Source organism: Nelusetta ayraudi, unplaced genomic scaffold, assembly GCF_046127955.1.
Source record: "Nelusetta ayraudi isolate G7.1 ecotype Tasmania unplaced genomic scaffold, CSIRO-AGI_Nayr_v1 ptg000048l, whole genome shotgun sequence".
Classification (NCBI taxonomy): Eukaryota; Metazoa; Chordata; class Actinopteri; order Tetraodontiformes; family Monacanthidae; genus Nelusetta; species Nelusetta ayraudi.
This window is the reverse complement of record NW_027466098.1, coordinates 12,601,380-12,626,032: the sequence shown is the minus strand read 5'-3', so window position 1 is coordinate 12,626,032 and position 24,653 is coordinate 12,601,380. Positions and strand designations below refer to the sequence as shown.

General features: G+C 43.9%; 2 protein-coding genes across 10 annotated transcripts in view; both read right to left on the bottom strand.

Moving 5' to 3' along the window:
• synrg (synergin, gamma) overlaps nt 1-2,182 on the bottom strand; it is a 28,151-nt gene extending 25,969 nt beyond the window's left edge. For all 9 annotated transcript variants that reach the window (XM_076036411.1, XM_076036414.1, XM_076036416.1 and 6 more), the window contains exon 1: nt 2,101-2,182. In XM_076036411.1, the coding sequence (XP_075892526.1) occupies nt 2,101-2,135 (35 nt within the window). In that variant the 5' untranslated portion in view covers nt 2,136-2,182. The remainder of the gene's footprint in view (nt 1-2,100) is intronic.
• A 4,780-nt stretch (nt 2,183-6,962) lies between these two features.
• Nucleotides 6,963-23,033, bottom strand: hnf1ba (HNF1 homeobox Ba). Its single transcript, XM_076036403.1, has 10 exons — nt 22,272-23,033; nt 19,967-20,166; nt 19,485-19,746; nt 19,171-19,394; nt 13,316-13,470; nt 12,121-12,247; nt 11,856-12,038; nt 11,299-11,417; nt 11,036-11,080; nt 6,963-9,037 (listed from the first exon to the last, which is right to left on the bottom strand). Exons 1-10 carry the CDS (start codon nt 22,658-22,660, stop codon nt 9,017-9,019), a joined length of 1,725 nt encoding a protein of 574 aa, XP_075892518.1. The 5' UTR covers nt 22,661-23,033; the 3' UTR covers nt 6,963-9,016.
• Between the last annotated feature and the right edge of the window lie 1,620 nt (nt 23,034-24,653).

Genomic DNA, 24,653 nt, shown 5'->3' with positions numbered 1-24,653 from the left:
GAAAGGTCAAATGAAATTTGACCTTTTTGACAACATCTTTGGCATCAGTGCTAAAAAACCGACATAGTGCACTAAAGGAGAACTAGACATTTTGAAGGCATGTAGCAGAAACCTATTTTTCGGGGGTGGGGCGCAGCTTCATACTTGGAAGGACAGAACTGGAACCCCTTTATGCTTTGGCATCAATTAAAAATATTCAGCTTGCATTAGTTGAGTCAACACTTTACAGAGCGCTTGCGTTCACATCCTGGCGCAGTCTTCAGAGATTAGGGTTTCATACTCTCACATCTGCCGCGTGGAAGATTTGCTGCTTTAGAGGCTTTTATAGAGGCACAGCGGCACTGCTGCCCGCCATCCTCCAGCAAACAGCAGCCCGAGTCCAGGAAGATTAACAAAGAGGAAGATCAGCAGTAATAGCATCTGTGGACGCAGGGGTAGACTGGGGCCTTGTAAAGGCTTCTAATCAATCAGCAACTGTGATCAAGCTGGGGGAGGGACCGCAGGAGGTGGAGGGCAAGTTGGTGTGAGCGTGTGGAAATTAAAAAAATAACACAAGGATATCCGGTAAATACGAACGCACCCAGCAGCCACACATTGACAAGCAGGAAATAGAATGCGACTTAGCACTCTGAAGAGAAATCTGCATAATGCCAATGTCACCACACAACAATGACTAATTGCATCCTGAAAGCTTTATAAGCTGCTGTTGTTGTTTTTGTTTTTTTATATCTCAAAGGGTCATATTGTGTAAAAGTCACATGATCAGTCTTGTTTCACAGTAACATGCGTCTCTGGCCAGTAAATGAACTCCCCAGAACCCACCGCAGCCCTGAGTGCAGGAGAAGCGGAAATGTGAAATGATCTTTACTTTCTTTATGCCTGCGTACCTCTAGTAAAAGTATGTGCACCCCAAATGCCCCTTGTGATGTCACGGAGGGAAATTACATCTGTCCAAGACGCTGCAACAGAACAACAACAAAGTATCAGTTGCGTGGGACCTTTGGGGATTTGCCATTACTGCATCCCTAACTGTGCAGCAAACACCTTTGCAAGCACATGCCCTGTGTTTTGCAGATAAAATGTGCCAATGAAACACTGAAAACACATCAACATATTCTCAGTGGACAGAATGATCAACATATGCATACACAAAAGACACCTACAAGTCCATAAAACCGTTCCACAAGCAAGCAGAGAACACTAATAACAAGAGAACCACAAACAGCTTCAGGTCTTCACATTACATCTCCTCTTCCTCCTCCCCTCACACTCACTCTGAGGTGATGGATTTGGTTTCACCTGTCAGGGCAGCCAACCCACACCTTATGCATTATTGAAGCGGCTTGATTTCCACTTATTAAAGAGTAATGAGTCTACCCTGGTAATTTCCTCTACCAATCACCTACTGCACAGCTATAATGGGATACATGCTCATCCCTTTTTCTTTTTTACTGGCTAAAGATGAAAAACGTGCATCTGTGAAAGGACAAACTGAGCAACTGGTATCACTGTCACCTCAAAACGAGCAGTGTCACAAAAAAAAGGCCAGAACGTGTCACCTGCAATGATATGAACTTGGCTTCAAGGTAGGTGGTAGTCAGGGGACCAACAATAACATATTTCAAACGTTAACAGACGACTACAGGCCTATCGCCATCATATGTGCGAGCTTAGCTAGCTTCTTCCCAGGGAGTACTGGGCATATCCTACAGGTAATTGTTGACAATATGTGACTGAATATCGTGACCTCCAGCTATCCAATGCGCACAGACATAAAAGGAAACGAATTTTATTGGTAAAAAAAAAAAAGAAAAAAAAAAAAAGGCATCACAACCATTTTCTAACCAACTCGGAGGGCAGGGAGCGCAACATTTACGTCTAGCTATCGTTAGCTTCCCGGTGGCCAGACGCTGTTACACCTGACAACCAGCCATCTCATCTCATCTCATCCCAGTGCCTCGACAACAAACTTCGAGCCATTTCCGCCGTCTGTGGGATTTTTGGTGTGATTACGGTGTGGCTAAATGGCATCCGGAGACGAACGCTTGTCCGAAACACGTCACATCGTACAAGAAAAGTCATTTTAATGGTGTAAAATACCTGCTGCCTCCACCAGATCCGGGCCGCAGCGCCATCTTGATAACAGCAGTCACTCGTAAGAAGATGACGTCAGCCGTGACGATCATGTGACGGTAGCGAGCAAGGGATAGTTTTCCCTGAGAAATGTATTGCAGGCTCGACTCGCTTACCTTGACTCGCGATCAAATAGTTTGTTGGACCCGTTTTAAAAAAACATTTTGCGCTTCGATTCGTTCAATTGTTTGTTACATGCACTCAATCAAATGGACAGGCTATTGTTTAACATTTTGTCCATTGTTCTTAAGGAAGAGGAGAAAATGTCCCATCCAGTTATTGTTGATCTTGTACTCTTCTATCAACAAAACCTACTGTCATGTAAGTCTACAGAGGAGCATAATAAAATAGTACGTTAACTGCACTTATTCACGTTAAAATATAATATTTCATGTGCAATTGTCACTATACCACACACCAGTAGATTTGTATACTATTGTTGAATGTACTTTTTCAACGCTGACTCTTTGTTTTTGTTTTTTCTTGTTGTTGTTGGGTTTTTTTTTTTTTAAATCTTAAAAAAAAAGAATAATCCTTTTTTCTTAAGCCGAGACCGACAACATCTGTCTGTCAGGCATTAAACTGGGTCAATAGTTTCAACCATAACTTGTGATTAACGGCAATGAGGTCCATCTCCTGTAGATGTCAGTGTTTGACATGTTGGCATCATTCCTTCAGCAGAGACGCTTCCCGTGCACAAAGTAACAAGGGCAGAGTGGCATCTGTTACATTAAGGGATTAGTTAGTTGGTAGTACTTTATGGTCATAATTAAAGTTTGCGCTGCTGCAGCATTAGAACACAGCTCTGTATTCCTGCCAAATAATTTACAGTTATGTAAAAAATATATAAATGCAGGTCATATAACAGTGTTACAAATTTTTACATTTGATTTAAACTACAATGTAAGAATGTTACTTCACTTCATTTAAATTGTAATCACAGTTCCCTCTATTGTCACTCCCTATAGAAACAGACTGAGTCACGTTTGATAGAAAAATTAAAATCAGCTTTGTTTGCGTTACTGTCCCTGATTGGCACCATTAACGTGCGTTATGTTCCTTTTAGAATGTAAAGTTTGCTCCATGGCCCTTCTATGTCGTGTTCTACATTTTTACAGGCCGATTGAAGTATTGAGACCATTGTGCATCTTTACAGAGTGATTCACATGGCAATTTCATTGTTACACCGATGACAAGTTGGGACAACAAGGAATGGCCATTCTGACATTGTCTTAGTCAGTGTTGTTGTGAAAGATTTACAGCTTAATTAGTAGTGTAGGGCAGTGGATGCAAGCTGTGCCGCTATCCATCACCTGGCCATCAACCTCTCCTATAGCTGAACTCCATTCAACAGCACCGATTCAGAGTCCATATACATGACAGAAGGGAAAAAGCAACCATTTAGCCTTCAAAGTGACTAACAAAAGGAAACGATGCACCTTCATTTTTTTTTCCAGATAGAAGCAGTGAAGGAAAAAAAATATTGCTTCAAAGAAAGTTGTTCAGTCATTTAAGAATTAGTTTGTTATCTAATTTTAAATATCAGATTTTATATGTAGAATTTATCTAACAATGGCGGGTACTGTGGTTCTACTTCTTAACAAGGTAATGAAATACACATTCAAAAAAAGAGAGACACCTCGGAATGGCTGACATGACCACAACATGCATGTCATGCATGCACATAGATTCATTTCCAAGATTAAACATTGTTATTTACCATTTTAAGTCTAGCACAAGTGTAAACACGCTGTTCTACTTGTCCAGGGCTCTCAGAATCAAGACACAAATTGAAAGTCAGCAGGGGAAAAAAACACCTCGGAAAACAAGAGAAAGCTTGTTACCTCGTAAAAGTGCAAATCTTCGAAACACTCACATAGATTGTGAATGCTGCACATGAAGTGTGAAATCTGTGACATTGTTCTGATTTTAACATGCAGATGAATGTGGTACAATATTCTTTATTTTAAATAAAGAAGGCTTGGATGATGACAAAGTAAATATAATGTCTGAAAACAGCATTTTAGACATGTATGTGTGCCTGTGGGTTATAATTATGCTCATTTTACAGTGAGAAAAATATGGCTTGCAGCAAGAGTCTTTATCCTGCAAGACAATAGCCTTTGTCATGAAGATCCTTCACTCATTACTCCACTCTAAAGTTTGCTTTTCTTAATTTTCTTCCTTCTTTATCGAGACATAGGTCATCATCCATCTGCCATTCCCTCGTCTCCTCCGGTTTCATACACAAGTCTGTTGCAGCAGAGAACCCTTTCAGCCGAGTGCTCAGGGTTTCGCTGGCGGCCGGCCGAGTCAGTCAGTCAGTCAATCAGTCAGTCAGTCAGTCACGTCCCCCTCCACGGTTGGATGTGGACCGGTCGTGGGCAGACCCCCTGATGAGAAGGTCCAGTGAGAAAAAGGTGAACATTAACCTGGGTCCCATTCTGGGCATCCCACTATTCCCATAAATCATTAAGCTGTCTAGTGTCAGCTGGGTGACAGCATCAGAATGACAGCATCAATCCTCAGGGCACCTCAAAAAAACCAGGTCTTCAATGAAAAATCAGCAGGACTTAGATACATTCAGGGCAAAACTCTGGATAATTTGCTACAAAGAAAACCATTTAAATATATATCACTGTTATTTTCTATTAAAAAATAATGATATGATTGAACAGACGATTAAACAGATTCTAAACGGGAGACTCACAGCAGCCCCAGGCTGTAACACATATTTGACATGAGCTTGTTACTCTTCTGAAGGCTTTTACCTTCTCACTTTTTGTGCAAAAAATGTGACAACAAACAGAACTGAAATAACTCGAGATCAAAAGCCAGCAATCTTTTCCCGAGCCCTGCCCAGCTGTCACCGTAGGTGGCTCTGGTGGCGATGCACGGCCACAGAGGACTGACTGATCTCCCGGATCACAACAGAGGCCTCCTTGATCATTGGTGGGGCTTTTGATGGAGGACTCCTGTCAGAGCTGCTCCATACATGTGTATGTATTTCTCCAGAGAGAAGTTGGCGTTAACTCTGGTCACAGTGACCAATTAGCCCTGGCAGAGAGTGGCCTCCTGACCCTTGACTCCTGCTGGGCAGTCTTACCCATTAACCTCTTGGGCCTCAGCTGGAGTTGATGTAGTGTCCTTTCTTCCAGTGCTGCTAAACACACGGCCACATTCACCCTACAGCTTCAACTTTCCGTCTCTTTCGGTGTGAGCCTGCACCTCACGGTGACCTCTGCAGATTTGATCCACACTGACTGGATGGGATCATCGTCCCCATACGGGATCTGCAGTTTCTTTAACTTTACTATGCAGGAGAAAGTTTCCGGGTTACGGGGCAAAGGGTGTGACTGTCATCTCTTTCTTAAAGATGTCAGGTTTAGACTGAGAAGATGTGCGAGTGGTAGTTTATTAGATGTTTACTTCCCCTGTAATAAGATAACAGTGCTCGGCCACTCAACATATAAAGGCATGACACTAACAGAAAGGATAAAACACTTAAGCAAACACATTTATAGCCTTTAGAATGTTTCTTCACATCTCCTGGATTTCACAAATTATTTCAAATCAATTCAAGTCAAGTTTGCATTCGAAGCCTTATTCCCAGCTGATTTAAGTGTTTAGTGTTGTGTTTCAAGCTCTAACAGATGCTAATGGACCTCCTGGCATTTCAGTGCTTTGCAGAGAAAAGAGTAAAGGGGACATGTTCAGATCTTCAGAGGATTCCCAGGTCTGAAAATCAAAGGCCTTATTGAAAACCAAATAGAGCAACATCAGTGGATTACAAGGCTCTCCCAGCAGGGGGCTGCAGGTCAACGCAGGGATAGTGGAGGAAGGGAGGGTGAGGTTGAGGGAGTGAGCCAGACTTCTGATGGCAGGGAAGCTTTTAGTTTTAATGTTGCAGGCTTCAGTTTTCAGTCAGGGATCTTCAAGGCAGCTAAACTGAGCCTTATGAATCCTGAGGGGACAGCAAGACACAACTCAAACCAGAAGTCAGCCAGTCAGGCCCTTGGATCTAAATATATCTAATCACCTGCTTGTACATAGCTTCCATCCATTCTGTTAGGCTTGTTTGGAATCAAGTGAGAACGTTATGAGCAATAATCCTTTTCTTTTTTAAAAAAAAAACAAAAAAACATTGACAACAAAAACAATCTCGAAAGAATCCTCGTAATGATCAACCGAGACTGGAGTTTCTTCAAACTGTGCTATTTGACTTTAGTATTTATCTGTTCAAAAATAAAAATAAAATTATCACAACTACCTGTTCACATCTGCATGCACTGTATGCATCCATATGATGGCAATTTTTTGGGTTGTTTTCAGGTGGAGCCATAACATTCATTTCATACTTTAGTTCCTTTATCAGTTTATGAATTTTAATGTGGATGAAGACAATAATATTTACTAATTTGTGTGCTGTCATTATGACTAAACTAGTGCTTTCTTTCGACCTAAAAAAAAGAAACATAATTATGAGAACAATGATGGGAACTATATGTTTTACAATGAGTCGCTTTGTCACTATCAGATAAAGATTGAAACCTGCACCATCACAACATGCTGAGTTCAGTGAACCTGTTGCTGAAAATGCAACATGCCCTTTAGATCTATGAACTTCAGAGAGGCTATTTACTTATCGCGTAGCAACACTTCATCTTGGTGGAGCCTGTATCAATATAGAGCAAAGTTGCTGATGCTTTCAATTTGATAGACAAGTATAAAAAACACAGGCCTTTGCCATTAGTAATAGTAGTAGTTAGACAGAATAACATTTTTTAAATCAGTGTCTCAGATAAAAAGACGCAAAAACCATGTTTTCATTTTTGAAAAAAAACCTTTACTGAAATATCAATATTTTCTTAAAGTATAAATAATGATTTATGATTGATTTCAATTTTATACAAAAATAATACATTAAGAAGAAAAAAAAAAATCATGCCCTGCCACACACGTATGAGTGCCCTCTGATCAGATGGCAGTTGTCGTCACAAAACAACTGACATCACAAAAACAATGTCATGACCTATATTGAACAGGATAGCAGATGTGTCACACTAAATAACATTTAGAATTTGATAGTCAATACATCATCATTTACTTCATCAAGTTGGTGTTTGAAGTCAAAGTAAATCATATTATTGATACCAAATTCAGAGCCCAGGTTTACCTTCTGTGTCCCTGTCAAGCTAGCTAACCTGCATCTTATTTGTCTGGGCAGAACTAAACAATAAGGAATTACATAGAAATGTGTTATATAGCATGTGTTTTGGTTACGTGACGTGGGGAAGCTAAGGGAGACAGGAGGAAAATTACCACAACAACAAAAAACAAAACAAAATCAAAGTTCCCGTGACTTGAGTTCACCGTTAGCTCTTTGGCTAGTGATTGTTGGCCAGCCTGCAAGCTAGCAAACGTACAGACAGTGGCTCCCTTTTGCTATGTTTTTAGGTGAATAAATTAAAAGAGACAGTGTATTTTAACTTTCCGTGCCCTGTCCCCTTTACATCACTCCATTCTGCGTGAATTCCTGTGTGATTAGTGCAGCTCCTGTCAAAACATTGTCCTCTTTCATCCCACAAAATGTAGCGTCACAAAATACCTGAAGATGGTGGCCGTTTTGTTTCTGAATACTTGTCAATATTTTTCATTCTGCCCCAAGCGGGTGGTCCCACGGTACAACTTATGATGAGGAGCTATTAACAATATTTGTCCAAGTTTGGTATCTCTTCACATTACAGAAGGAAGTAGGAGGGGGAAGAGGAGGGTGTGTGCGCCATTCCTGAAATTCACCTGAACTCGAGTGCAAACAGCGTGAAGGGGAAGGGCCACATTTGAGAGTGTGAGTCAGTCGACCCACCTCCTGGCGGACACAAGATTTCGCTGGAAAAGCTCTTGAGACATGGTTTCAAATAAACGTCGTTCCTACACACGATAACGCAATTATTTTTCTTTGGCACATCTGACAAAAACATCTGCTCTTGTGTTATTCTCTAGCCAGCTCCAGTACACAATAATTGCTGTTAATTTCATGGATAGTGCATAATCATTTCTGGTCTCCAGTGTGTGGAGTTCTGTGCAGAATCCAGCTGTACAAAAACAAACAAACATTGCATTTACCTACAGACACATTGCATAGTCCTTTGGAGATTGTCAGAGACATTTTTCGATCAGCGTTCACACATTGAACCAAGTCGACATGATTGCCCGCACCTATGCTGCTGTACAGTACGCAGTGTGTAAGAATAACATGGAAGACTTCATGAAAGCCCAGTGACAAGATCAATACAGATTAATGCGATTGTCACACAGTTCCGCTCGCGTTTAAGGCGCTCCAGGTAAAGTCCAGGCCTTCACATGAGAATGATACCGACGTGTCTTCATATTTCCACCTTATATCACAGTCTAATACAAATGGTCCCGGAGACTTCATTCACCACACACTGTCTGTTTTCCCGTTCTCCATCTTTGTTCCTTTGAAAACGAGCAGTAGAAAAAAACCCCAAAAAAACAAACAAACAAAACTGAATACTGTTTGCAAAGATTGTGTTAAAATCATCCATCCTTGTTGATCATTTTGCGTGCAACCGAAGTGGAATCCAGTCTCTCTTCAGTCACTTTCAGGTGCAGTGAGTTCCTTTCCTTCTACCATTATTTTTTTCCCTTCCTTCCCCTCCCCTCTTCCTTTTTCCACCACTGTCCCCATCTCTCATCATTCACCGCCTGGCCCGTCGGCCGCACTCCCCTCGCATGTTGACCGACTCATCGTCCAGCCGCGCCGTTGCCGGTTATTAAGAGAAGCGTCATGGCTACCACGGTGAGAGGGTGGAAAAATGTGCTCCAGTTGCCAGGCTCCCAGGAAGTCAGGTGGACGCTCTCACCAGGCTTGAAGAGGACACTGAGAGGAGGAGGGGGAGGACAAGAAGAGGGAGGTCTGCGTTAAATTAAACAATAAATACAATCTGTCCACTTACACAGACGCAGCACAGACACAAGGCTGTATATGACGTGGGGACTTTTGAAACTCTTTTTGATGAAGTCAAAGGCAGCATGAACTCTTTCATGCCGTTTGTATTCAAGTTAGTTTTGATTTTAAACATCTAAAGTCACTTGCTGCTTACATTTATGCAAAACAGCATGTGATTAAATACACTAGAAACTGAATTAAAAGTCTTTCATAATAATAATATCATTACTTTTGCATACTCATCACGAGGATCTTACATCTATAAAGTCACATCAAATATAACCTTTACAAAATCTAGTTTATGCCTTTAAACTAAGTACCACAAACTCCTCTAACAGAGGGAAAAACATCCCTCCTGTGCCTTCATATGACACACCTGACCAAATACATTGCTAATCCCTCCCCCACCTCCAAAAAAGCTTTGTTTCCATTGAAACGCCACTTTTCCTCTTTTTTTCCCCCTGATTGTTTGTGGGATTTATTTTTGTCCTGCCTCTCCAGCGGGGTGGAGGCAGGTGACCCTGGCCCGACCCTGCGGCCAGCAAACAGTTTCACCTGATAAAAAAGTGACCCGCAGCTAAGACCGCAGCCATTAGATGCGGTGCTGTGAGCAGAGGCGGGTTTCAAACTGACTCAGGTGTAATGGAGGGTTCACGGCAAACAATGAACGTTATAAAGCCTGAGTGTGTCGGTGGTGGCATGAGAAGAAGTCTGTTCCGTCCAAATAACGATCTGATAAGGAAATACCAGCCGGCTCAGTCCCGTCAGAATAGGTTTGTGTAATGCCAAAAGGTGATGATGAGGTAAAAGGAAGTACTTTTTATTTATTCTGAATCAGAAGCAGGACTTTCATTCACAAGTGCTTCCTTATTAGTATGAACTTCTTCTTTTTTTTCTTTTATGTAACTATCTTTTCTAACAGTGGTAAAAAAAAAGGGATAAAGGGATTTAAATGTAGCTTTATTTTTAAATTCATCATGAATTATTTAAATATTGGGAAAATTGGAATATTGGACGTTTTTTCTCTGTCAGGTCTTTTTAACTGTTAACTATCCTCTCTTACTTACCAAGTAGACCATGCTGTCTACTAGGAATTTTTTTTTTTTACCAACATAAATTCAATTTAGATTTTTTTTCAAACGCAACTTAGTTACCAGTTAGTTTTTAATACCAGTATTGTATCAATTACTAATTTCTCACAGTTTTTTCTAAAGTGCACAATATGTTAGATACTATAGTTAAAGAGTATATAACTTTGGCCTGTTTTCTGCTTGCACTGTGAGCAGAGGACATGAGGCCATCAGTTTGTCAGCAGCGGCGGCGTGTCAATGCGAGTGCCTGCCTCAGCGTGGGAAATTGAGCGTGTGAAAGTGTCGCGGACAACATTTCAGGCTAGAGCGATCACCGAGAGCAGGGAGAAATAGGAAAGAGGAAGCAGCGTAATTAAGGAAAGCGAAAAAAAAACAACAGAAAACTACGGCCCCCTCCATCCTGCCCATCTCATCTCCAGCCTCACTGTAGCATGGAAGAAGACAGCCGAGCACTCGGCGGCACTGAGAGCTTTGATTAACAAGGGGCTCATTTCCTGATCGCAGAGGTGACTCTGAGCGAGAGGAGGCGGCATTAATCAAAAGGCGTTAGGGTTGAGAGAGCAGGTGATTGATTGGATGGCAGTTAAAGGGGAAATAGGAATCTGGAGGAGTATAGCATCCATACATTAGTCTTGTCTGAAAGTTTAGAGACACAGAAAGCATCTGAGCTTCAGCAGTAGCAGCAGCAGCAGCAGCAGCCCCAAACAAACTCTCACAGGTGAGAGAGCGGAAAAATTCTGCTTTGTGTGTAATTCTTGTGATTTTTTTTGTTTCTTAGCTTTTTTTCAATTTATAAATTAAAGTGCAATGCTTTAAGACGGATGAAATTTGTATTTACCCAGGAGAGACCCCCGAGTTGCACCATCTTGTTTACAGGAGCGTCCTAATGTGACAGGAATCAAACAAGTCAGCACACAATCCCAACACACACGCACAAACTTTGGGTCAGGAGAGCATGAGGGGAATCTGCTTTGTGCCTGTGAGCTGAGCTGAACAGCTACATTTTTTTTTTTTTTTACAATTTCACAGCCGATCCAGTTAGCGCCCTTGCTCCAGATTCAGAACCCTCAGTAGAGGCAAAAGTGAGAGACGTGAACTGACCGTTTTGCTTGAGGACATGGAGCTGAGGGTGCTGAGGCTGTTGGCGTCCGTGACCACCATCGCCGAGGGGAATCGCGACGGGTGGGAATATTGGGGGGGTTCCTGCTTGTGCGAGTACACTGCAAAGAGTAAGCGGAGAGAGAGAATTAGATTTCCTGACTCGCGGATCGATTTGATTAGAAACGAGCCAGGCAAGTCAAACAGTGTATAATATGCAAATAAAAAAAAAAAACCACCTATTAGACCAATTTTCAGTTGTTATCATTGATTATCGAATTGAACATCCTGTCTCCAAGTGGAACAGCCTCACACATTCAGTTACCCTAAAACCTCCACTGATACCCAGAAAACAGCGTATTTAGCCATTTGTTTACAGCTTCCCGAAGACGACCTCGGTTTTAGCTCGTAACTGGCACGTGTGGGGGACATTGTTCGGGCACATTGACTTTTGCATTATACAACGCCTTAAAACTTTTCATTTCTCTTTAATCTTTACTGCAACTGTTTATTGCGCGCACATATAAAAGCTGCCGGAGGGTCACAAGAGGGTTACTGACTGTGCGAGTGTGTGACGGACGCCATGAAGGGCTGCTGGCTCATGTGGCTGGGCGACTGCTGCATCAGGCTCTGCTGGTGGGGGCTGTGCAGCTGCTGGGAGAAGGGGACAGGCTGCAGCGCCGCCAGGCTGCCCGCCACGCTGTTGATCACGGGCACCGTCTGGGACTGCGACGTGTTTAAACCTGGACCGGGGAGAGTCAGAGTCAGTGGGAGGAAGTCACAGCGGAGCGACTGGGGGTGCTTCAAGCAGGACGGCGGACTCACTCTGTGCTATGGCCATGACTCCAGACAGAGGCATGATGAGGTTCTGCGTCTGCTGGTGGCTGTGGTGGGAGTTGTGGATGTTGGTCAGCGTGCTGACCGGAGGGAGGCCTCCACCCGAACCAGAAATCTGGGTAAAAGAGGAATGAGATCATTAGAGCAAATGCTTTGTTTTGTTTTGTTTTTTTTTTTAACATGGCAGACGTTTTGTATTTGAATGTGCCACCCACATTCAAACGAGTGCGTTTCAAAGTGACACAGATGTTGGCTGCAAAGCACACAACGGGCATAAATGTTGACTTTGCTCAGATTCCTTTTGTGAAACGCTGTACTTGTGTAACCATACTCATACATGAGCAAACAGGGATAAGAGGCGAAAAAATGCCAGTGCATAAATACTGAGATTTTTTTTTATGGATCAACCCATTTATTTACCCGCATTTCTAAAACAGTACCCATGCGCGCGCTCTGACAGATGTAGATCATCATGCAGATACTCCAGACGCACTTCTTCATATTAGACGTTCAGCAACGACGAACCCGACCGAGGTCATTTTTCTCGCAGGTTCCAAAAAGGCAGAAGTGTTTCAATTCTGCACGGAAGTTGTTTAACAGCTTCAAATGTCTCAGCTGAAGGATTTTATACCCGTCCCCAACCTTTAAACAACATGGTCTTTTCTATAAAGGATTTTTTAAAACCCTTTTACATCTCAAAGCACTGTCACAACCCTCCTCAGAGCACGGCTTCCCTCGTCACTGATCAAATATTGGACTAGGGCAAAAGGGAGAAACTCTAAAGTGAAAAAAAAGGAAGAAAAAAATTTAGATACGATGAAAAGTTGGCGCTGGCTCTCGGGGCAGAGCAAGCAGCTTTCCGCCTGCTGGGGCTCCTCCGTGCGAGGCATTTAATCAATAAGGACAGAATGTTTCTTTGTCAGGTTTATTGGCTGAGTAATGAGTGCGGCTGGCACGCTGCGGTGAAGGCTACACGCTAGGCCAGCCGTGGCCTGCCACCCGCCGGGCCCCACCTTCCAAACAAGAGCCGCAACAATGTTCTAATTGTTTCCTCCTCTCCGGCGGAGCCCACGGGAGAGGCAGAGTTCAGGGGACCTTGCTTTTGTACGCTTAGCCTCTGGACGCCGGCCCGCCTCTTATCTAATCTGAGGGCCCGCCGGGTTCCCAGGTTGCTTTCACTCACCATCTTGGCATCAGGTGACAGTAGACTGTGGCTGTGGTCCAGCCCCCCTGGAGACACCTGCTGCAGCACCGACTGGCCGGAGGACATGCCGTTGCTGCCGTGGTGGCCGATGGCGGTGGAGGAGGTGACCTCGCCGGGGCCTTGGCCGTAACGCACTGGATTGGAGAGAAGACGCAGTTTTAGTTTCAGTGTGTGTTTTTTTTTAACGCGCCCGCGCCTACGGCAGCTATGTAGGGCAGCGAGATAGCGGCGCTTGTTGTGAGCAACGCCGCCGTAACCCCCAAGCAGCCACCTGCTCTTTGACTCCATCAGCCGAGGACAGGACAAACAAACACGCAGAGGCAGCCGCCGCCGCTATCTGCGCCGTGCGGCTCAGCCAAGGCCGACCAACTGTACACACATGCACTCGCGGCAGCGACTCTCCAGACAGGACGCGAGACGCACACAGTGACGTCGAGCGCCGTCACATTCGTGTGAGGATTCGCTCCTCGTGGCAGCACGCGGCCGTCGTACTGCGCGAGGTGCAAGCATTCTCAAACTCGTACAAAGTACAAAAGTGAGGTAAAGAAATGGTAAAAGTACACTGATGCTTTTCCAACCTCTGCGATGGGACAAACAGTTATCAGAATTGTGTCAACATGTTGGGGGTAAACTGGAAATGCACAATAAAAGCTCTGCTACGCACAGTGCTGGGGAGTAGCGAGTTACATGTAACTTGTGTTAAGTAATTTCATTACAAAATAAAGATAATTGTAACTGGTTAGATTACTGGAAAAAAATGGAATTAAATTAATATTATTAGTTGCTTGCAGAATAATCAATTATTACAATTTTAATCACGAATCGATTTATTTTACAAAGGAATTGCTGATTTAAAAGACAGTAGATTATGCTGCCGTGATTTTAGATCTCAGAATGATCTCATAGTATGAATGAGGCAATTAAGTTTGACCTTGTTATGGTTTGTTGTTGTTGTTGTTGTTGTTGTTGCTGCTGCTGCTGCTTTGGCTACTACAGTTAAGAACATTTATTCAAAATTTCTAAAAGTAATCAAAATCTAATGAAATGTGTTTTAGTTAGATTACATTACTTTGAAGGCATTGAAATAGTTACACTACTATTATATATATTATATATATATGCTATTATGTTCTTATTTATTAGCAACTCACTCATCTGATGTGAACGTATTGAAGAAAGAAGAATGAAAAATGTGCAGAAGTGAACAAGCACCTTCAATTTTCCTTTCTAACGGCTCATAACGCAGCCGTGATAAAAATGAAAAGCGTCCGTTAAGTGCCATCACCTAATCCCGCGTCTAGACTCCTTGTTGTTTCCCAGTGAATCGCGAAAGGAATGCCTCGCCCCCACCAGGGCCGACAATCAAACGCCTGTTTGCTGATGCAGGCCCCCTCTGATACCAAGAGAGTAAACATTACACAATTACAAACAATGTCAAACACATTCTTATCCTGCGGTCCCGGGCCTCACACGGACACACACACACACACACACACACGTAGCACCGCTCCCTGGCTGACGGTTTAGAGACAGACTCTGTTTGCACTCAGATCCCCCATCTTCCACCGAGGCCCTGCGTCCCTGACCCAGGTGTGTCGGCCTGGACACCACACCAAAGTCGGCCAGACGTGACAGGTAGCGTTGATATACAGCCGGTTTGAGATAAAAAGAGGGAGAGGCACTGACGCTAAATATGACCAATGAGTGGGCATTGATTTGGGCCGGTGCTGGGAACTGGGCCAGGATGTGTTTGCAGATATAAGAGTTTGCCTCCAGAGAGACCGATTAGCTTTTAGTTCTCGAGGAGACAATCTTTGAGGAGCTGCATGCATGCAAACTGATGTCCGTCAACAGCATGTGTTGAATTTGGCTGCATGTGCAGGCAAAAACAAACATGCTAGGCAAGCACAGCATGTAGCTACGTGAGCTAACACTGCTAGCTAGAGAAACAATCAGCAAGTCAGCTCTGCACTTTGTGCCACTTTAAATACATTTTCAGATTTCTCTATAGATTTCCACGAAACAGATTATTTAGCCCGCTGTTTCCAGTCTCCTGCCAAAAAAACACTACTTTCCTGTTAGAACTGATGTGTTGTTGTACCTTTCACATGTTTGGAAGGGAGGAATGTTATCACCAACCTGGAAGCTGTATCATGGCTTTTTTGACATCACAAAGGGTTGATTTAGTCACTTTTCATTTATTTATCCCCATTTTTCTATATGTATCAACCTAAGCTTCCCTGATCACCAGGTTAGCTGCTTTCCCTTAATTCTTCACTACATTAATAAACACAAACTTGACTGGAATCAAAATGACCAGCTCTTGCTGAATAGCAGACAATAACATTCCAAGCAATGCCAAACCATCCACTTGTTTGCACACAAGTCTTCCACACTGGCGCACAGCAAAAAAGTCTTACTGGGCGTATCATGTCCTCCATTTTGTTAAGCTCGGTAGCTTTATATGTTCTTCTGCACAGACAGAGTGGTAGCACCACAACAGTCCGCGGTGTCTTGTAAACACTGCCGCGGGACAATAAAGTACTCCATTGGACTCATGACCCCCATAGAAAAGGACTCATAAAAAGGCCGTTATCTCGTTGTTGGGCGACCTCTGAGGAGGGAGTAAAAGATGCTATTCAGGCCAGTTGTGTTTCTCTGGGTTCAGCAGTAATTTTAACTGCCAGTATTATCAGGCTGAGTAAGAAGGAGTTGGGACGCTCTCTTCCAGAGAGCTGCACTGGTGTTTGTAGTTTGCGTCGGCAGGAAAGCTTTGGATTGAAATCTTGCAGGAAACTGCGCTTTTTTTTCTTAACAGGTGGGAACTTCCGGGGGTAAAAGTACTAGTAGGTCTCCCGTACGAGAACCGGGGGAGGGCGAGAACTTCAGAAGGGGAGTGGTAGCAAGGATCTTCAGTGGCTCTAAAAGGCCCTAGCTCCCTGTGTGAGCCATGTAAAATCAAAGCCTGCCTCCCCAACCCCAGGCAGTGCTCATTGTAGTGGCCCTGCATATGACAGACCTCCTGCGTCTATGCAGGACGTATGCAGTCTCCTCTTTGTGCCTCTGTGCAGGACACAGAGGAGTGGAAAGTGCAGAGCAAGGGCCTTGTGTGGGCGTCCCACTTCCAACTTGCCTGAGGTTACAGAAAGCAAAGGGTCCACTGAGGATGCCCCCCGACTACTGTGTCCGATCTGGAACTTCTGACTCTGCTAGTTTTGTGACGTGAACGTCAACATTGCACTTACACAGCAGTGATTCAGCGAAATTCTGTCAAATGAACAAGAAGGGAGGAGATCCAGTATTGGAAACTGGCAACCGTAGCAGACTGATGAAAACACCGTAGCCATGACAGGAAGGGCAATGTATTACCAATAAATGTCAAATTGCACTCACTGGGACACTCGGTTATCTGGTTTAGGTGTTGCTTACTGTGGTAGAACTTAATCTGTGAAAAGTCTGATAACCGTAAACTAAAATGGGTCAAAAGAAAAATTATAATACCACAGCATAGCTGAAAACATCCAAACTTCTATTGAAAACTATTAGGTCGAGAAATCTACCACTTAAAAGTAATTGCTTGCATTATATTTATTCCCATGACATTGACTAATTTGCGAAACTCATACTTCAGAGTAAAATGCTTGCAGCAAGATGAATCACCCGAGCTCAGCAAATGTTATCAAGGGATGAACAGACGGCAAATATTGTATTGGAAAACACGGGTGTGTGCAGTGCTCACACACAAAACTCACTCACGCACGCACGCGCACACTCCAATCTCTACTGGATCAGTTTCATTTTTAAAAGTAAAAAAAAAAAAAAAAAGTCACCACCGAAAACGTCACCACGTTTCAAGCGTTCATCCAGTCGAAACCGTCGGACCAACGAGCTGTGACAGAATCAATAAAAACTCCCAGAGAGGAGTTTCTTTGATCCGACCCAGCGGTGACCTCTAGTATCGGACTGAAGGTGTGGTGGTGGTGGGGCTGACTGGCTTTCTCTGGAGGCACAGAAGGGGTCATCAGTCCTGTCTGGCCAGAAAAGAGCCAATACCCCAGCGGACAGCTCCTGCTGCTCCAAGTCTGCAGCCAACCTCGCCAAGTCATACTAGCGACTGTGAAGGTGCTGGGGGTTTGGAGGGGGGCTGTAACAGTGGGTCCTCCTTAAGGCCCAGCAGAGATAAATGAACCTAGGCTACAGTCACTGCGCCCCTCTAATACGCCCCAGACAATGAGGTCCCCTGCTGAGGCGGAGCAAAGAGAGTAGAAGTCAGAGGAGCCCCTTATCAAAGGCCCGGGAGATGTAGTAGCAAAAGGATTTTAATTGTCCATTAAGCATGCATAATACAGGTCGTGCCCTAGCAACGCAATGAGACGCCCTGCTGGGATATTATTGTCCGGCCCGGGGCAGACACTGGAAAACAGCTGATGCCGTCGGCGGGATGCCAGCGGGGAATCTTGTAAGCGGCCAGCTGAGGGGGGTTCATTCCTGGGAGAACAAGTGCTTCTCTCCGCCAGGCACCCAGGGGACCGTTCCCTTCCCTTCCCTTCCCTTCCCTTCCCTTCCGCAACCTCACGGCTGACCCCACCTGAGGTCAACGCCTGGTCAGGTGTTCCAAAAAAAAAAGAAACCACAAGGGAGCAAACAGACAATCCACAAGTGGGACCAGTTTATCCAAAGGTAAAAGAGCAAGCCAGGGCAAACAGTTTGTTTTCCCTTCAAAGCCGGCCTCGTGTTCGAACACGAGAGGAACAACAATGGACTCGGAGCAGCGAGTCTCTCAAATCGCCGTTTTTATGGCGGGTGAGTGATGGCACCCGAGGACAAATGCCGCGTGAAGCCCACGGCTTTGTTTTTTTCTGGGTTTTTTTTGCGCCGTATACGGCAGGTAGACTCGGTCAATACCAATTAGTCCATATGCAAACACCGGGTCAGGGTGAAATGGTCAGCAGAATAACAGCCGGCGTTTCCTTGTTTTGGCAACTTGGCGAGGGGGAGTCATTAGCAACCTGCGGCGGGGAGGAGGAGGAGGAGGAAATGTGGAAATGATGGCGTTATGGCGAGCTAATCTGGATGCGTCTCCCTCCAGCCCTTCCCTCCCCCTCCCCCCTCCCCCCTCGGCCCCTCCCTGACCCTGGCCTGACCCTGGCCCGTCACAGGACCGCTGCCCTTTGTATCGCGCTCCTCCATGCCGACTTTGGAGTGGAGATTGCAGGTACAATGCGGATTGTTCTCAGTGTGTTTTCAAAGATCGGAATAACAATGGCATTTGCTCAGCTCACTCACTCACGCTCATTTATCACTTGTCCCCTCCGCCCGTGGCCCCTCTGATCACATCAGCTGTGCCTCCTAATTGTTTCGGACACCGTTTTTCGCACTTAAGGAGGCGGAGGGGGACTAAATCGTGCACATCACCGCTGTTATGAGAGATTCAGGTGATTCAGGTGTAGACCGACGTCGCCACGTTTCACGTTTCGGTAATCGGTTGTGCAGCAGCTTTTTACACTTCACGTTTGGGCCTAAGCGCGACTAATTAGGACATCGTATAAAGGCTTTTGTGATTCATTAGAGAGCTGCTCGGAGTCAGATCAACAGCAATGGCACTTGAGTTGGCTGGGCTGGGCAAGCTAGCGGTGTGAGGAAGTGAAATAAAGGACGATGGGACGCGTACCTGTCACATGCAGGTTATCTCATCAACAGGCTACCAACACTTTAAATTCACAACACGCCAAAACTGTGAGTATTTGACTCGTATTGGGTAAATCACATGACCTGACAAACAAAACAAAACATATAACAAAAGAACCAGAGCAAAGAGGAATTGGAGTTCTTACTGGGAGGCGAAGCGCTGTTCTGAGGATGATGCGGCGAGCTGTGCGACAGCAGAGGCGTGATGCTGTGAGGCTGCCCAGTGATGGCGTCCATGGCCAGCTTCTGCCTGAAGGCCTCCTCTTTCCGCCGGTTGGCGAACCAGTTGTAGACCCGTACCTCCGTCACCAGGTTGGAGCCGAGGCCCTGAGCTTTGGACGGGGAGACGCCTCTCTGCAGACACTCGGCCCTGTGTGGACAGAAAAAGTTGCCGTTGACATCGGTTCGACTTGGGAAATCCCCCCCACCCCCGGTAGCGGAGGCCGCGGCGACCTTGTACCTGTTGCACTCCTCCACCAGGGACTCCCGCTCCTCCTTGCTGGGGTTCTTCTGCCGCTCGTACGCCTGGTACAGGATTTGCTGCGACGCAGGCCCCCATTTGAAACGGTTCCGTCTCATTTTCTTGCAGGAGGGTTCGCTGCCCATGTCATCGGTAGGCTGACCCTGACCAGACGGATTGAACTCTGGGAAAAAAAACACCGGATCCTGATTGCCTTTGTCTGTCATATTGCCGCCAGGACCGTGCGCCACCTGGTTGAACTCTGCAAAAAGAAGAAGAGACGTATTCAATAAAAAAAAACTCCCAGGGAAAAACTCAAGCAACAGAATCTACAGGATGTATTGCCGGAATATCTCTGCAGATAAAAGCAGAGGCCGTGTCCAATTTAGCAGGTTAATCTGAAAGGTTTGAAACCCAAACACTCCAGCGACAACCCACCACAGGCCGAGGCCGAGCTGTGAGAAACTCAAATATTAACTTACGTCGAAGAATTTCCCGCTGTTTCCTGACATACCAGGTGTAGAGGGCCGCTCGCTTCTGCGTTTTCATGGGTGTGCCTTTGTTGAGGTGCTGGGAGAGGTGAGACTGGTTCAGCCCCGTGATGTCCACCACCTCCCGTTGGGGGATGTTGTGCTGCTGCATGTAACCTTTGATCATGCGGGCAGCGCGCCATGGATCCTCGCTGGGTTCAGAGTCGAGGACACGGGACAGAAAAACACCTTTAGCCACAAAGCAAAGCTCACCGAAACGTTTCAGCACGAGTGCATCATCGTTCTTAAATCATAATAAGTGAAAATGAAATTTTAGTTTTTATGGCCTTGAAGTTAGACCGTTCAAATGTCTTCCAGACAGGTGGCAGGTCTGGTTCAGAACTTTGTTGTAAACACGTTCAGTTACGCAACAAAAACCTACACATTATTCAAAAGCTCGTCTCACGGTTGTCCCGTTTTTCCCTTTTAGCACCGCAGCTTGAAAGCTCCAAGCATAAAAGCACATGCGCAACAAGTGCTCTCACGGAAGACTTGTTTATCATTCAATAGACTGTAAATATTTCCAAAGGTTGAAGGGGGTCCAAGCAGATTGAAAAACTCAGTGTTTATCATGCAGTACAGTTTTCTTTTTTGGGAGAGAATGATGTCATGCAAGTTTGGAGCAATTGTGTACAAAATAAAATCTGAAAAAAGAAACAGTGTCAAAAGTTTTACAAAAAGATTTAATTTGATTTTTTTTGTCTAGTCCACCACTAAAAATTGTTATTAGATGTGTGCTATTATTGGAGCATTTGATGTATTTATTTTAACCTGCATCCTAAAAACTGCTGCCTTCAATTAAAGAATATATATATATATATTAAAAAGTATCTCAACAAAGAAAGAAAAATATTCTGAGTACCAAAATCAAATCAATGATGCATTGAAATTTGAAAGTGATGCGGCATTATCCATTTTCAATTTTCAATGATCAATTTGTCTGTGTGAATAAAACATTAGCCTTAGAGACAGACGGAAGGTTGGTACTAAATATGTGTAAATATTTTATTTTACAATTATCCGTTTAGTCTGACTGCACAGCCTTTACTTTTTGATTAAAAATTACGCTACTTTTTAAACAACAGCTCAAATGAATCATGACAACCTACAGATATTTTTGCAGCAAACAAATGCAAGAAAACACATGAAAGCCAGCGCCTTACCCTACAGCCAGAGATTAGCCGGTCCACACACACTGACATCAGTAATTATTGCAAAGCTACACACGACTGTTTGTTTTGGAGAATGTGGAGGCCTGCATCTAAGTCTGCGGGTTAAGTGGGAGATGTTAGTTTATAACTTTTGACAATGAATAACCAGATCTCCATTCACTCTAATCGCACGCCACTGTGTATCTTTCAGTTGATGATTTATAGAATAAAATTAATAATAACTGGACTACACGTGGGTTAGTTGTGTTATTCTTCCGGTTGTGTTAAAGCCTCAAATATTAGTTTTACAGAAAATCAAGTGTGTTAAGTAAAGATGATTAGAAACAAATGGATTAGGGGGCATGGCTTTGAACGAGGCCTTATGACTGCGGGTACTGAGCAAATTCATTTTACAATAAAAAGTTCACTGTTGTTCATTAGGCAGCTGAATATGTATTCTATAATACTATAAATTATTCTTAGAATTATTACTATATATTTTTTTTAATCATTATTGTCTTAGCCCCCTTTTTAAATTTTAACTACTTACTTATTTACTTATAAATTTAGATTATTTTAAATCTGTTATAAAAATACTTTATTGTTTTTTTTTTTCCTTGGTTAAAATAATTTTTTGAATTTCAATTATATGAGAAAGAGGCGTCTGTCTCTCCCCGGGGCCTTTGGCCGTCTTGCCGCGACTCAGAGCCGCAGCTGGCTATAGTTAATAATAAATAGATCTAAGTTCAGCTGATATTTTTCAAAGCTGGGGAAATAATAATCTATCTGGATAATTAGTAACCAGAAATGTCAAAACCAAGCCGTGGCGGGTTATTTTAAAATTGTAAACAAAGAAGGAAAACGTGGACTACTTCAAAATGAAATCGTTTCAATTGGACTTTATATTCACTTGTGCCTTTACCGATTTGTGCCGTGAAGAATTATGCTTGGCAATCCTTCAGACTTCCGAAAAATGCGTTCGTTTTAATTCCCGGGTATTTGCTGTTAACTCTTTGCGCAGATTTTTTTTTTGTTGTTGTGTGTGTGCGTGTGTGCGTTGAAGTGCTAAACTCTAACTAAAAAAAAAAAAAAAAAATCTAACTCACGCCAACATGCGCTCCACTTCCGCCCTCTGCTCGGCGGCCTCCTCCGTGTTGAGTGACTGGAGCTCCTTGAGGATCGGCGGCGTGTCGTAGTCGTCGCCGTCCTCGGAGCCCTCGTCCCCGGACAGCTTGCCCTTGCCGTGGCCGTTGGTGAGCGTATGGAAGACGGGCTTGACGTCGGCGCCGTCGCCCGCCGAGCCGTTCAACTTGGAGCCCGGCTGCGGGGCGGGAGACAGCGGCAGGCTCTCCAGTTTCACTCCGAAGCCGGCCGGGTTTGGGTCCATGTCGTCCAGGGCCTGGATCAGAACATCTCGGGTGACTCCCGAGTCCAGCAGGGCGCTGAGGAGCTCCTGCTGCAGGGATGTCAGCTTGGATACCATTTTTGAGAACATTAAAAAGCCAACATATAGGCCTGCTGGGTGCGCTGCAGCAGCGGGGCAAAAAAAGTGAAGCTAAAAGTAAAAAATAAAATAAAAGTTTAAAAAGTTTGAGATTAAAAACAAAACAAAAAAAAACCCAAACAACTTCCTAGTCCTCGTTTGGTGCAATCCAATGTGCTGGGTTTGTGGGGGTGTTTACAGACACCTGCTCCGAGAGGCTGACTCCACTTCCCAGTCGGTCCAGCGGGGAGGATGGAGCTGCTTTGCCATGATGCTTTGTCGCTGAGGGGGGAATATAAAAGATGATAATGAGTGGGCCGGCTGATGGAGCCTTATGTAAATCCACATGAGCGAGGGCCGCACCGAGCCGAGCCTAGACGTGTTTACACTGCTGCACGGCTGCTTTTATTGGTTCCCCCTTATCAGCTCAGCCCCGGCGGACCTTGGACTCTGCGGTGTGTACCATAAAGACTTTTAAGAAGGAGACGAGACGAAGAAGAAAAACGGCGAACAGCGCACAACGCTGGACCAAACTGTCGTCACACTTTCCTCCTTCCTTCCTTATTTATTTATTTATTTTATTTTATTTTATTTAATTTTTAAATTGTCAGGTCGTGTTTTATTGCGAAGGCCTGACGGGAGGTTTTTCTCTGTCATGAAACAAGTGAAACCGTTTCAAAGCACTCGTGTCCGTGCTGCTTATGAAGCCGTCCGCTCTTTGTGTTCTATTTGCTGCTTAATTGGATAACCGCGTGGCTGTTAATGGGATGTGTTGTCGCTGCCCTCATTCATTGACAGTTTGTCCCACAATCAAACCGAATAATCTCATTACAGGGGGGGTTTAAATAACATCACTATGGAGACATTATTGACCACCACAGCCATATTAAGAGTTTGTTTAACCACAAAGTATTGCTTGCAGTTGTTATTAAAAAAGAACAACAACTTTTCATTTGTTGAGCCAGAGCCGCAGTGTTCACATTTTAAAATGTGTCGCAGGATTGTCAACGGTGTCTTTGTGACAATTTTGAATATTTATTTTTATTTTTTATTTTTTTAAGTAAAAAAAAAAGTCAGCTTTCTTTCTTTACCTCGGCAACTTGTGGCTCGGAAAAATAACGAGGTGCACGTGTCAGAGTCTTAAAACTGTTATAATAAATAAAATAAATAAAACTTGTTGAGTTTTATTTAAGGTATCACTTCGCTCGCAGATATCACATGTCCTTTCACTTTATAGCGCATATCTTCACACTAACGGAATATTAATAACCAAAGTAATGATTAAGTGGGACACTACCTGCAAGTGTCCTTCCCTGATGGATCTGCGACAGTTTGTTCAAATTCGAACTGGATTGTCTGAACAATCCGTCGGTAGAATGACGGTGACGGCTCGACTTTTTTTTTTTTTTTTTTTTTTTTTTTTTTTAAATAGGAGAAATAGTTAGTCAACTTGTCCCATGCCAAAAAGACCGTGATGCCTTTGTTCAGAATCGGTTAGTCATTGAAGACCCGGATAAAACCAGATTTGGAAGGAAAGGATTTTACATTTTTAGGACAGCTGATCAGGGCTCGTGGAGGTAAACAAAAAAGAGAGAGAGAGAAAAAAAAAGAAAAAAAAGGGGGGGGGGGGAGCACCTTTTAATGAAATAAAAAGTGATGATGAATGTACACACACACACACACACACACACACACACACACACACACACACACACACACACACACACACACACACAGGGTTCTTGGAGAAAAATGTAGACAATGTGTAGAATCAATGATTATTTTTTTCTACAGGTTACAAAAGTATAAAAGTTGAATGACTTGTGCGATGTTATCTACACTTGAACACCCTCACACACACACACGCACACACACACACACACACACACACACACACACACACACACACACCTCAATTCCTTTGTTATTTGTCTCACTTTCATCTGTCTTTTACATCTCAAACAGATAAAAACCCTGAAGAATCAGAGTATTATTTTTTCCCTTG

Excerpts from the sequence above, each read along its gene's own strand:
- hnf1ba (XM_076036403.1), bottom strand. The coding sequence starts at position 22,660 with ATGTTCTCAAAAATGGTATCCAAGCTGACATCCCTGCAGCAGGAGCTC. Across the intron at positions 20,167-22,271 it reads GAAGTGGAGCGCATGTTGGC|CGAGGATCCATGGCGCGCTG; the intron begins GTGAGTTAGATT and ends CTCTGAACCCAG. Across the intron at positions 11,081-11,298 it reads CCATGTCCTCAAGCAAAACG|GACGCTCCTGTAAACAAGAT; the intron begins GTCAGTTCACGT and ends CTGTCACATTAG.